Source organism: Centroberyx gerrardi, chromosome 8, assembly GCF_048128805.1.
Source record: "Centroberyx gerrardi isolate f3 chromosome 8, fCenGer3.hap1.cur.20231027, whole genome shotgun sequence".
Lineage (NCBI taxonomy): Eukaryota > Metazoa > Chordata > Actinopteri > Beryciformes > Berycidae > Centroberyx > Centroberyx gerrardi.
In genome coordinates, this window is record NC_136004.1 from 25,246,408 (window position 1) to 25,260,767 (window position 14,360).

Here is a 14,360-nt window from a genome sequence, read left to right on the forward strand (position 1 = left end):
GGCTATTCAGTGTTCATTCAGTTCATATATACATGATATCAGTGACACAGTAACCAATCAGAACCTGTAACCCAATCCATGCAGTACAATCAAAAGACCTGGCCCCATTAATTGTTATTGCTTTCTTTGAATCTCTCCGGCAGACCCCATCGACATAGTGACAGATCCTATCCCCCCACATGAGTACAAAGCAGAGGAGGACCCACGGCTCTACAAGTCAGTCAAGACCCAGAGAGGTCCTTTGCAGGACGACTGGATAGAAGAGTACAACAATAACCCAGGGAAGACCCCCATCATGTGTGCCTACAAATTGTGCAAGGTGGAGTTCCGCTACTGGGGCATGCAGTCGAAGATCGAGCGCTTCATCCACGATGTCGGTGCGTATGCGGTCACAGATGTCACAGTCTGTCACAGTCTCATAATAATGGAATATTTTGTAAGACTGTTATACCCCTTTTTCATACACACAACCCAGGAATATCACAGGTATGCTCATCCAGATGCGTCCCGTGTAGGAGGCAATTCACACGGAGTCTCGTACATGGGATTATCCCGTGTCACTACAATTCACAAAAGGCTCGGGACAGATCCATGTATGCAAGTGTGTAATTTTCACTTCGATATGGGCTGTCACTAGGGCTGAAAGATATTGACAAAAAATCGAATTGCGATTATTTGACACAATATTGCAAAAACTGCGATTCATATCATGATAAGGTTTTCTTGTCATACATTTTTTAGAAATTGTTTAAAGAAAAGTGATTTTGTTGAAAAAAAAAAAAATGTTAGTGTGCAGGATTTACTGACTTTGAGTATGATGAAAGGTTTTCATCAATATTGTACTTGATTCATGGACCACAGATTACCTGCAGCACTGAAATACCTTGTTTAAAAGTCCCCTCTCTTGGGGTCACTAGTCTGGTGTGTTATCTGATTCACAGCTAGATAGTAGAAACCTTCTGATTTTCAGTGCTAAGTGTGTAATATCTCCCATCCCCCAACCCTAGGACTGAGAAAGGTGATGGTGCGCGCCCACCGGCAGGCCTGGTGCTGGCAGGATGAGTGGTACGGTCTGACCATCGAGGACATCAGGCAGCTGGAGCTGGAGACCCAGCTGGCTCTGGCCACTAAGATGGCCCAGTTCAGCCAGGCGGATGAGGCTACCGAGGCCAACGGAGGTGCCCCGTCCCCGGACAAAGACCAGGAGGCTAAGGAGGCGATTAGCTCCATCGAAGCCGAGGAGGTGGTCGTCAGCACAGGAGGAGAGACTCTCCAGGCACGAGGTGTGCTCACCAAGCAGTGGTCCACCTCCTCCCGATCCTCCCGCTCATCTAAGAGAGGAGGTGAGGAGCAAGCCATCTTCATCTGTTCATCCGTGTCACCTATGTGTATGTCAAGGTGTGAGGCTGGAGCTGATGTGGAAGGTATCAAACAGCATTCATTATGCATTCACATTCTCGTCACTCCAGTTTTTCAGCCTTGTCATACCCTTCCTCATGTCACCCCATCTACAAGCAGTGTTTGTTCTGCCTGCCGCCTGACTCCTACTCAGCCTAAAGGCGGCAGTGTACTAACAACAAAGTCAAACTTTTCCACAAGGCAATATTTTAGACAAATTGCAGACGATCATGCACTGGATGCTGGTGTATGAAGTATTTGACTAGTTTTGTGGAGTCCTTGGCCAATGCGGTGCTTTGATTTCCCCCCAAACGTGTCCTGTTGTCTGTATTCATTTCCGCAACAGTATACTGCCAGCTTAAGAAATCTAGAAGGAAATTGGAGGACTACTCCTCTAAGGATAGTGAATTGTTTGGCATCAACAGGGTGCTTGTTGGATCATATGTAAAAACAACAGATGAGGTAAAAACAGTTAAACCACAAAAAGCCATGGCAACCTATCAAGTGTAAAAAATTTCCCAACGCCTTTATGCCTTTATTATGACTTCCAGTGTGATATATTAAAATAAAGGCTTTTAAACATATTCCACACAAAAGAATTGGCCTTGGATTTTTTTTGTAGCTCAACTATGTTTAAAACAAAAGTAGAGCCTACACACTGAAAGCTGCTCCTAAGGTGTATGAATCGGGGACTGATGAAGAGCTCTGTGCTCGAAATGTCACACATATAATGGTGTTAATAAATTCATCTACCGCGGGAGCAGCTTTCAGTGTGCAGGCTCTACTTTGTCCTGTGCTTTGCTGTGCTTTCCGGCACCTGGTTTAGATTAGGATGTGCATGTTTTTACTCTGCTCGACTATATTTACTCGTGCCTCCACATTTGTTGTGCTCTCCGGCTCGCCTCGGTTCACCCCCCATAACTCGCCGGCTCTCACCTGGGTTATTTTTAGCGGCAGTATTGACATCACAAACCACATCTCATGACACACCCATCTCCAGTGTCACCCCCACCTCAAAGCGCCGTTCATCCGCGCTGCCACCTGGACCCTGACTCTTATTCGGCCTGCCTTGTTTCACCCGTATAACTCCCCCCTGTGGTTCTCTCCCGGGCTATTTTTAGCAGCAGTATTGACATCACAGACCAGAGGAGGCTGACGCTCTGCACTGTGCCCCTCCCCTCCACCACTGCCGTTTCCTTCTGTGTGCTGACAGCTACAGCTGTGCCCCCCTCTCTCCAACCTGCCCCCTCCAGCATCCAGTACCACCAAGCCTTTATAAACGACCACCACTCCTCCTCCTCACTAATGATATATGAGGTGTAGCGTGAAGACACCTGATAGACAAGGCCTGCTTTTAGCGCAGCCTTTTTCCTCGGCTGGTAATTGGTTGTAGCTGTGTTACACTGGACCCCACTTTTCACACACACGCCCCTGACCACCAAGCAATCCATCTGCGATGAAATAATGCACCACGGAGACTGTTGCATGTTTATATAACACTGTTTATGTGTGTGGGCTGGGGGAGATTGTGCAATGTTTCTTTGTAGTAGTGCGTGTGTGTGATAGAGAGAGAGAGAGATGCTGAAACACATGTCCCAAAATAACAGTGATTCTTTTTGTTGCGGTTCTGTGTTTCAGTGAGCCCGTCGCGTCACAGCATCTCTGAGTGGAGGATGCAGAGCATAGCCCGAGACTCAGAGGACAGCTCCGACGAGGAGTTCTTCGACGCTCATGGTAACCGCCATTTTGATTTTGTATCAAAGGAGATAGTTAGATCATTAAACGTTTCAATGTGTTCAGTTACCAAAGAGCCCATATGCTCCCTTCTCTTCCTTCCCTGACTCTGCATGCATCTCTTTAACAGATCAGTTCTTAAGCTTCCCAGATACCCAGCATGCTTTGGGCCTGCAATTGAAATAGGGGGGTGTGGTGCGACATGCGGGCTCTTGCCGGGGACACAGGCCGGGTGGCTTGCCCTGAAGTCAAGTCCAGAAATCACAGTCGTCTAGCCCCGCCTGTCCCTCACTGACCAACACACTCCAGCTCTCATCCCACCTACACTGCCACATACACACAAACAGACAGTGTGTCATTTCAGTCCTTTACAATTCATGATACGCCCAGGCTATGAGAGAATCCACAAAATAATGTGCCAGTGTATGGGTGGTAAGATGATTTCATAACTTTTAGTTATGATGATGAAAAGAATAAAATCTGTCTGCATGTTGCTGTTATTTATTATAATGATACTGACTTAGTGTGCATCTGTTTCAACTGGAATAAAGCTGTGCATGTGACGTTGTGAATAACTGCAACAGAATGCATCATCGGAGTTTATTGAAGAATATCGTCATCAGTTAATTTGTTGTATATTGCATGTCTGTATGGATTAAATCATTGTGTGAGGGTTGCATTGTAAGTGCATTACATTTAATCCGAGTCTTCCCCATGATGTACTCATGAACTCATGACTACACTCATTGCATTTTAATTAGTCCACACCTACCATCTGACTCAATGATGACTATTATAGCGATTACTATTGTGCTTCACAAGCACCCGTCTCAGTTATTTATTATTTACAGGTGTTGCTTTGTGTGGCCTACTGCTTACACTGTGGAAACAACGTCACCAAATAAGCAGTTATTTCATTACAGTAAATAAATAAAGCTCACATGTTGTAAGACGTGTAAAAATTAATTCTGTCAGGTACAGTATAAAGACAAGTTTGGTTGCTGGATGAACAGAATGAAGGCAGTAGGTGTAACGGAAATTAAACATGAAAACAGTCAGGTGGCTCAGGTTACCTTTGATAATAGATTTCCAACTTCAGAAATTGGTTTGGTACTATTTGCAGTACCGCTCTTTAACAAACCGGTGACAGACATGTCCAATTTTTTTTTTTTTACTGTTAAGTTCGCCTTGCCCTGTGTGGCAAGATCTTAAGAAAACTAGATCAGATATTTTAGGACGAAGGAAGGTTCTAGTGAATAAGTGATGGATGGTAATATATTTGCTGCAGTTCTGTTTCACTAATGAGTAGGGCTGAAAGATATTGACAAAACATCTAATTGTGACTATATGACAGAATTTAAACTGTAATTCATATCGTCATGTTTTTCTTGTCATACATTTTTTAGAACTTTAAAATTGTTTAAAGAAAAGTGATTTTGTTAAAAAGTGATTTTGTTAAAAAATAGATGTCAGAGTGCAGGGTTTGATGAAAGGTTTTCACCAATATTGTACTTGATTCGTGGACCAAAGATTACCTGCAGCTCTAAAACACCTTGTTCAGAAATCTATTTTGGACACAACTCTCTCTAAAGCAATTAATTGCAGCCTCTGTGATTTGGAAATTGCAGAAGTTCATATTGCGATTTCGATTTTTTTTTTTCGATTAGTTCAGCTCTATTAATGAGATATACTGTATATGATAAGATATTTGAATGATGGTATATGCTTAACTTAACTTTAACCTAGAATTGCAGTACTTGCTCTATTAACAGATCTATAAACAAATTAAGGTGTGTGAACTTACAAGCCATAATTCTGACTTCATTATGCGCTTCATTAATTCTATGATCAACCTACTCATGAAACATACACTGAACTACGTAAGTCATAGATGAATTTGAAATAAGTTTAGAAGATATTTATTGACTTGAATTTAATGTCTATTAGAAACTTCCAAACAGCTTCATGTTTTGGGCAATTAAAAATTGGATTGTTATCCATTCAATTTATGAATGGGCATTGAAGAAACCAAGAAAATAACTTAAAAAAGTGCTATAACTTAATGAAAAATTATATCACTTGTTGTTGAACTGCTTTAAGGAAACGTCCAGGATTTTTAGAAGCTTATCCTATTTATTACTAATTATTACTTATTGGCACCAGCCTCCTGGTAGTATGTGTTTGCAATGCTAGAGTAAGCTCAATGTAACGAAACAATTTCCATTTGTTTTGAACCGTTCTGTTACTTATTTTTAGTAATAGTACTGCTCATGGAAGTGAATAGAATTGCATGGTATTTGCAGGTGATGTTGAGAAAGGGTTTTATTTCCCATTTGCTTGCACAAACAAAGGCTAACAGGAGGCTGGTACCAATTTCTCAGAAATAAAGACATTGGTGAGAAAATGTAAGAATGTTCCTAGAGAGGCATGATTGATGATCAAAAAGTTAGGCTCCTAAAAATCCTGAACCTTCCTCTTTAAATCACACATCAATTACAGTAAATGTCTAGAATTCAGTTGGTTAAAACACTGTTTCTCTCCATGTCAAATCAAAAGACAGATGCATGGTTAATATTTCTTTTGTGCGTGTTAATTAATAGAATTGTTCGGGTTTTTTAATTTAAAAAAAACAAAACCATTATCCAAAGACTGACAATGAAATCACATCATTTTTACCCCGTTCACTTTCCTCCAGCATAGATGGGCCTGCCATTTGAGATTGCTAAAAAATATTTCAGATTTTTCAGATTTCATTTATTGAGCCTTTAACAGGGATTTGCCTTGCATGTAAGTGCATTGAGTCAGACATTTAAAATAAGCCTATCTGCCATAGATAAGCACTCAGTAGAACTTAAAAGCTCTAACTTAACAAGCTAGAGCTTAAAAAGTAAAACTAAACTAAGCATAATTTGCGGTTTTATGGTCACAACAGTTACAGTGATGCAACACACCAACTAGCTATAAAATACACTATTACTTACCTTAACAAATTGGTGAAATTTTAACATCACATAAATTTGTCTTTTCACTTAAAAAACCCTGCACACCTGAGTCACTACTTTCCCTTACAGTGTAAGCAGTGTTTGATGCAGTCTTCAACTTAAGCTGTGAATTTTTTGATAATCACGCTGTGATTTGCACTCAACAGGTTACTTGCATGAATGGCACATGAACTCTAAAATACTTGATTTGTCTTCTGTCTCCCTAACCAGAGGACCTGTCAGACAATGAGGAAGTCTTCCCCAAGGAGATCGCCAAGTGGAACTCCAACGACCTGATGGACAAGATTGAAGCTGCAGACGCAGAGGGAACTCCTGGTATGACCAAGAACATGAACTCTACATGATGGACGGTCACGCTGCCTCATTACTTGATATCAACCATGTTCTTTGTGCCCTCTGTGTTTGTGTTTGCAGGTGAGCTGTACAAGGAAATGACGGTGGACTATGAAAGAGCAACCAGTGAGGAAAGACTAGATGAGGTAGGTGTCTCTTACTTTGATTGGGTATCTACTAAACACACAGTCCTAACCAGCTGGGCTCAGGTTGCACAGTGTCTGGAAGTAATCATCCTTGACGATTCCTCTGCAGAAAAATGCACCCCAAGGATTTCAGGACCCAAAAGCTTGTATTTCACTTAATTTAGTTTTTAATTTAACTTTTATTCTGAAATGACAGTAGATTGCCCATTATCTAATACAAGAGTTGATTGCTACTCTTTCCGCAGTCCACAAAAAACACAGACAACTGTCACAGTAAGACAATTAGATAACAAATAGCACAAGATTACAACGTTAAAGTTACCAGCTATGTTGTTCAGGACAGCAAACTGAACATTGTGCTGTGCATCAATGTGTGCAGTTTGGGGGATCGGAGAAGGGCTTCTCTCCCTGAGGCTCTCTGTCCTCTTGTGTTCAGATGCGTGGCTCTGTTAGCGGCCAAGCCGATAGCTCTACCATTCCCACCATCACCGTATCCAGGCACCAGTCAGTAAGTAAACTTCCTGGCCCCAGTACGTTGTGAGCTGCAGCCGCTCCACAGAGACTCTCCTTAACAGACCCAGCACTAACTGCCCCGCCCCCTCGCCCCAGCCCAACCCATGTCTGCTCCTCGAACCTCACCACCCTGTGTGAAACTCCCATGTACTTGTAGCTGTGACGTGGAGTGTACAGTGCGTCTGTGAAAATGTGAAGTTTTGGATCAAATGTTGTGGGTAAAAGACGGCAAAGCTGCACATTATGTTCTTCTATTTAATGTGAGTATGATAATGCATTGACTTGTAAATGGGAAGCATTGTTGTTGACTTGTTGAGTATAGGTTGGCTCTGTTCTGTTTCCCTCTAGGTGTGAAAAGGAATTTGTGCAAACAAACACTTCATCATGTGGTCCATATTTGAAGAAATGAACACATATAGAGAGTGTTGAGATGATCAGAAGCCGTGATTCACAAATCTGAGGGCTGGGCGATATGGTTGAAATCAATATCATGATAATCATAAGGACTTTTTTTCAATACCAACATATATATCAAGATATGGCTCACATGTGCAAAATCACGTTAAATAATCAAATCCCATTGAACCAAATGGTAATGTTAGGCATGATGTCAAACAAAACTTTCCAATAATATTCCTACTATACCTCATTTTATCAGTTTTTATATAAAATGTGCTTGTTATTATCAATTTAGACAGCACAACTGTGAACTGAAAGATGATAAACGATAATAATGAATTATCGCCCAGCCCTACACACACATGAGTCCTAGAAGTAATTTGATACCAATTTTTGTCACTCAGGAAGCATGCCATCAGTGGTCATCCAAATAAATGTACCAGCAAAAAGCATATTTCCATGAGTATAATAATATAATTTCCCCTTCTCAGGATAGCTCCTCCCAGCAGTGTTTGCAGCCTTCCAAGATCCATGTGCTGATCTTGGTTCTCCATGGCGGGAACATCCTGGATACGGGCGGAGGGGACCAGAACAGCAAGCAGGCGGACGTTAACACGATCAGTACCGCATTTGAGACAGTCATGCGTGTTCACTACCCCGCTGCGCTGGGACGCATCGCCATCCGCCTGGTGCCCTGCCCTGCCATCTGCGCCGAGGCCTTCTCCCTGGTGTCCAAGTAAGGACACGCACACATTTTCTCACATGGACACCGTAACCGATCCAAGCATTGTTGATAATGTTCAAAGCGTCCTGGTGACTTACTTGGCTGCGACTGCTGTTTGCTTGCGATTGAGTAGGTCCAGGTGCAGCTCATGGCCATTTGTCAAGAGTATATCCCCTCTTCCTGTACTCCTATAACTCCGCTGTGTGCTGTCTAGTAAATCAAAAATGCACGTAAAATCATCTTTAAAACATGTCGATAAGTTCATGTTTCTTCATGTGTGTCTTTGGCGGCAGCCTGAGCCCATACAGCTATGATGAGGGCTGTCTGTCCAGCAGCCAGGACCACATCCCCTTGGCAGCTCTGCCGCTCCTGGCCACCTCCGCTCCGCAGTACCAGGAGGCCGTGGCCACCGTCATCATCAGAGCCAACCAGGTGTACACCGACTTCATCAAGTCTCTGGACGGGGCAACCTTCTCTGGCCAGGTGAGTTATTGCCTTGTGAAATATCGATACTGTTGGAGGTGATGGGACAATATATCGAAATTCAGTATATCACAATGCAAAAATAGTTACGATACGCATCGTGGGGCAGAAAAATTAATCGTGATATTAGCTACATTTTATTCTACTGTAGTAATCACAAATGAGATGGCTGTCCTGTCGTAATTTCAGCTCTCCATCAAAATTATATTATTTGCATTTTGTAATGTAAATTCTTAAATTGTTGTTTACATTTTAGCAAGCCAAAGCCATTGCTTGAAAGATTTATGTCTCAGAAATAAACAGAATTCTGTCAGACTTCGTTGTCATTGAACTTTTATTTATTACATCTTATCGTGGTTGTATTGAATCGTGAAGCCCATATCGCATATCAAATCGTATCGTGAGAGAAGCATATCGTCCCATCCCTAATGCCCCACACCACTTTTTGGTTGGCTTTTGCCTAGTTTTTGTGGTATGCCATTATACAATAAGTTGTTGTCATTGACATTATGATCACTTAATAAACTAACAGCATTCAATATTTCTGACCCTTGACCTCTGTAGGTGTGCCTCATTGGAGACTGTGTGGGAGGAATCCTCGGGTTTGATGCTCTGTGCAGCAGCAACCAGACGGTGAATGAAAGTCAGAACAGCAGCCGCAGAGGCAGCGTTGTGAGCGTACAGGTAAGAGACAAAACATCAAGTGTTATGAATATACATGACAAAAATATGTACTTCCTAACCCCTCAATAAAGATCCTACTCTAATGAGCCCAAACACTTTATCAGTCCTGCATCAGAAACTTAATATAATTTGCTTCAGAGCCAACAACTCACTAAGCCCTAACATATATCAAAGCCCCTGCATTTAACATCATTTGACACCACAGCTTTCAAAACCACTTACGATGACTAAATTTGTGAGGACAAGTGATAACTGACAATATATTATTATTTGGTCAGTGTGATCAATAATTAGATGTAGGTCACCAAACTATCAGCTGAGAGGGAACATTGGTCCTGAATGCTCCCCTGATGTGATTTTTTTATGTATGCCTTCCAAATAAATTTCCTGCAATTTGTGTTTGGTTTTTACTCTCCATTATAATGATAAAAAGTTCATATTTGGACTCACTAATTCCAATACCTTGCCATGCCCAACTAACACCCTTGATTTGCTTTACAGTAAAACCAGATAACACGCCTTTCTCAAATGTTCCTCCATCCCCTCTGCAGGACCAGGATCTTCTCTCTCCAGGCATCATCATCAACAGCGGGCACGGATCGGCCTCTCCGACCCTGGAGGGCAGCCGCCACCTCAGCCGCAGTAACATCGACATCCCTCGCTCCAGCACAGGGGACGAGACCAAGAGGCAACTGCCGCGCAAGAGGAGCGACTCCTCGACCTACGAACTGGACACTATAAAACAACATCAGGCCTTCCTGTCCAGGTGTGTGTTTAGGCACAGGCACATGTGTGTAAACATCTTTACACTGATATTACTGAATTTTAGGGATGGGACGATATATATCGAAATTCAATATATCGCAATACAAAAATGTGAAAATATGTATCGTGGGGTAGAAAAATGAATCATGATATTAGCTGCATTTTATTCTGCTGTAGTAATCACAAATGAGACGGCTTGCCCATCACAATGTCACAAGTTCTCCGTTGAAATTATATTATTTGCACTTTGTAATGACATTTTTAAATTGTTGTTTATATTCTAGCAAGCCCGTGCCATTGTTAGAAAGATTTGTGGCTTCAAAAAGAAACATAATTCTGCACAGTCGTACTTTGTTGTCATTGAACTTTTACTTATTACATCGTATCGTGGTTTTATCGAATCGTGATCCCCACATATCGAATCGTATCGTGAGATAAGCATCATCCCATCCCTGCTGAATATATGTTACTGATACTGAATTCCTCACTGGGGAGATAATAAACCTACTTGGCCCTTGCTTCGTCTACTGTCAGTGTATGTTTTTTTATTTTTAGTTCTACACGAGGAGATGACTTTGTGCTGTCCTTACAGCTTACACTCCAGTGTCTTGCGGAACGACCCAACCTCGCGCAGGTCCAGCAGCAGCACCATGCTGGACGGAGGCTCCCTGGGGAAGTTTGACTTTGAGGTGTCCGACTTCTTCCTGTTCGGCTCTCCCCTGGGCCTGGTGCTCGCCCTGAGGAAGACCGTCATTCCTGTGCTGGATGGTAAGCCAGTTCGAACAGAGGAAAAGTTATATCTCTCTAGTATTCTTTAGGGTGTTTAGGCTATGGCAAAGATCATCTATGTATTATGAGAGGATAGTTTAGCCTCAGGTAGAGACGGCCCAATTATTTTTCTCAAAAACTACTCATCACAAAAATGCAACTTTGAGCTCTGGATGACAATAACAATACTTTCAGCTTGTGTATAATTTTGTACAAATAAACCTCAGATGTTTTTAGGTGTCTACAGAGAGTAGGCCATGTTTCACAACTTTTTCATTAAAGACCCCATGAAATGGCACCTTTACTTCCCTGATTTGATGACAGGATGTTGGAGTGGGATCATTTAAAAGTCTAAACCAATTGAATATGAGTCAGGGAGAGAAAGGCAGTTTTATTTGATGGGAGGGGCGGGATTGTTCAAAAATCTGTGATGGTTTTATTAGTTGGAATTTATATTTATGCAACATGAGGTCACCATTAAAGATACTCTGTTTTCCAGGAAGTAAAAGTAATGGGAGTTGATGTCACGGGGACTTGAATGAATGCTGTTGATGATCGCCTCAGTAGGTTCTGCCCCTCCCTCTCTCATGGCCTCTGGCTCTCTTCCTCCCCCTAGTGGCCCAGCTGCGACCGGCCTGCCAACAGGTCTACAACCTGTTCCATCCAGCCGATCCCTCCGCCTCTCGCCTGGAACCCCTCCTGGAGAGGAAGTTTCACCTCCTGCCTCCTTTCAATGTACCGCGCTACCAACGCTTTCCCCTGGGAGATGGCAACTCGGCTCTACTGGGTGAGCCCTCTGCACTGATGACGTAGATAGGTGTCACTCATACCAATTCAGTAAATCATGAGCTGCCAAGTACAAAGGTTCATATATTCCGGACTTGGATTCACATGCACAGACACAAATGCAAAATCCATGGATTGAAATGGCTGTTTAATTTATCTTGGTAACTTGAGATCTCAAGAAACTGACAGATCTGATTCTAATTCAGTGTCCTCTGTTTCTCATGGATGCATGCCATAGACAACATATGCCTTAAAGACCTCTTATCAGTGCTGTGGGAGTTTCCTTCACACACACAGAAAAGCATTCTCACAAAGAAAAATGAAACATTTTTCTACTGTTTGTGCTTCAAAGTCTCTTGTGAAGCAATTTATTCATCTACATGTGGTCATAGTCCTGCTGGTGGTTTCTGTTTGGACTGGTCATTTTAGTGGAGTAACCCTTAGAGCCTCAGCCTATCCTTTTTACACAAACTCAAAATATATAGAAAATTATTCAGTGCACTACCTTGAGGATAGGAGTTTTTTTTTTCCTAGGTTGAAATGGCTGAATCAGGGACCCATTATGGGCATATGAAAGATATACGGGAGAGTTAATGAACTGTACAACTATGGAGTTATTCCTTAATGACTGCAGGCCATGGTTTTGATATATGAGATTCCTAAAAGTGATAGTTTTCATCAAATGAGCTGTCACTGAATATCCTCAGGACTACAGAGTGTAACTAATTAACAAAGTTTTAAATATTGATAAAGTTTTAAAGACGAAATCAGGTTCATTAATCAGTTAAGGTAGAGAAAAAGACTTGGCAGCTAGTGGATGTCAGAATTAAAATCCTAGAATGTTGTGATACATCTCTATTTTAACTAGCAGTTTAACAGCAGCTTGTGCATTTTAACTGAAGAAGTGGGCTTGACTAAGGGCTTGACTCTGCTCTCTTGTCTCATATTCAGTTGTTCTTGTTATTGCTTCATATGTTTTTGTGTCTTCCTTGTCTTCTTTCTTTCCTCCTCTCTTGGCCTCCTGTCCCCATATCTGCGAACCTGGCCCCCTATCTCCCAAACCCCCTGACCTCTACCCCTGTGCCTTCTGCCCCTCCAACTCCCTCTCCAGTGGAGACAGTCCAGAGCAACGCTCAGCTCCTACTCGATAGTGGGCCTCCCCTGTACCTTCGCTGTCAGGAGACCATCAGCGAGACCTGCATCCCTGTGCCTGTGCTAAACTGGCAGGAGGGCTTCCTCAAAGCCACACCCGCCACTATGGAGTGTGTGTAGCCTCTCCCATTCACCTGCATCTGTCCCAGCCCCATTCACTGTGTGTGTGTTTCTTTTTCTGTTTGTTCCATCCTTCCTGGTGTTACGTCCAAGATACTCAGATTTATATCTAAGTATTTATGTGTCTTTTTCAGAGTATTCCCATTGCTGTTGTTTCACAAACCTCGAATATAGCCTCAGTCAAGAACTGGGGTCACATTTTTGCTGCTCCAGTTGAATCCAATACTGCATATGCCTCCTTCTGCAGTATCAAGTCTTTTATCTAAATTGCTGGGCATAGCTGGTTTAAATTTCCTGCTTACATTCTGAGCCGCTTAAGTATTTCTGGTCAGAAATACAAGTAATAACAAATCGTTACAGCATGCCATGGAAATACTATGGAGAATCCTATAAGCATCTGTTGTTGTGGTGTTGCATTTTGCTGTTGCCATCACTTACTCATGTCCGCTCCAGTGTTTGGAGGACGCTAGCATTTGTGTTTGTGCTGTGTTTTTTAAGCAGGGTTTCAGTGTGTCTGCATCATTTCCATAATGTCTGACAAGAGCTGGAAAGATTATTGATGTCAACAGAAGACAATTCTACTGTTGTCTGAATTTAAAAGACAGGTTTTGATGTAGCGATTGTGCTGCTTGTTATGTTGAATATGCAGAGAACTTGGAACCCTGTCTGTACATCCTGAATATGTCCTCATGTTTCTCCTTGTGATAATGGTCAGAGGTCATCTGATTATAAAATCTCCAGAACTATTTTATCATGTCTGTTAAACCAAACAGCTATTACATGATATTCCCTTGCTATGAGATAATGGCTAACCTCTTGAGAGATACTCACAAATGGACGTGACTGTAATAAATGTTGACATTTGTGATTTTTCATTCATTGAATATTTGTCGCATTCACGGAGCCCCGGTGTTCCCACTCAATCCGTTTCAGAAGTCAGACTTTGGCCTCCATGTGGCAAGCTTGTGGTTTCACATGTCCTCTGAAACCATGGTGCCTGCCGTCACATTTCTCAGCTGCCACCCTAACCCCCGATCCACATCTCCCTTTCCCTCATCATTGTCAGTTCCCCTTGCCTGTGTCTATGTCTAATGGGATCTCCTTGTTTCGGCTCAATAGCGGATGTTGTTCAGTCTCATGGTGGTGTCTTCATGGACAGTTCGTACCCCTCCTCCCCCGTAACGGGCCCCCACTGCCGGGGCCTACGGAGGGCCAGTGAGGTCAGCATTGCCAGCCAGGTCTCAGGAATGGCAGACAGTTACACTGCCACCAACATAGCCAACAGTAAGTGTTCTCGATACCAACGAATCTCTCTCTCTCTCTTTCTTCCACTCACACACACACCGGTTCTAT

At 42.5% G+C, this 14,360-nt stretch overlaps 1 protein-coding gene across 3 annotated transcripts in view; it reads left to right on the forward strand.

The window, feature by feature from the left end:
• The window catches only part of LOC139928060 (membrane-associated phosphatidylinositol transfer protein 2-like), a 50,079-nt gene that overhangs the window by 27,333 nt on the left and 8,386 nt on the right, over positions 1–14,360 (forward strand). For all 3 annotated transcript variants that reach the window (XM_071920414.2, XM_078285118.1, XM_078285117.1), the window contains exons 5-16: positions 144–377; positions 1,008–1,343; positions 3,037–3,132; positions 6,345–6,449; positions 6,549–6,613; positions 8,017–8,261; positions 8,543–8,732; positions 9,297–9,416; positions 9,968–10,182; positions 10,774–10,949; positions 11,566–11,736; positions 14,127–14,291. In XM_071920414.2, coding sequence (XP_071776515.1) covers positions 144–377; positions 1,008–1,343; positions 3,037–3,132; positions 6,345–6,449; positions 6,549–6,613; positions 8,017–8,261; positions 8,543–8,732; positions 9,297–9,416; positions 9,968–10,182; positions 10,774–10,949; positions 11,566–11,736; positions 14,127–14,291 — 2,118 coding nt within the window. The remainder of the gene's footprint in view (positions 1–143; positions 378–1,007; positions 1,344–3,036; positions 3,133–6,344; positions 6,450–6,548; positions 6,614–8,016; positions 8,262–8,542; positions 8,733–9,296; positions 9,417–9,967; positions 10,183–10,773; positions 10,950–11,565; positions 11,737–14,126; positions 14,292–14,360) is intronic.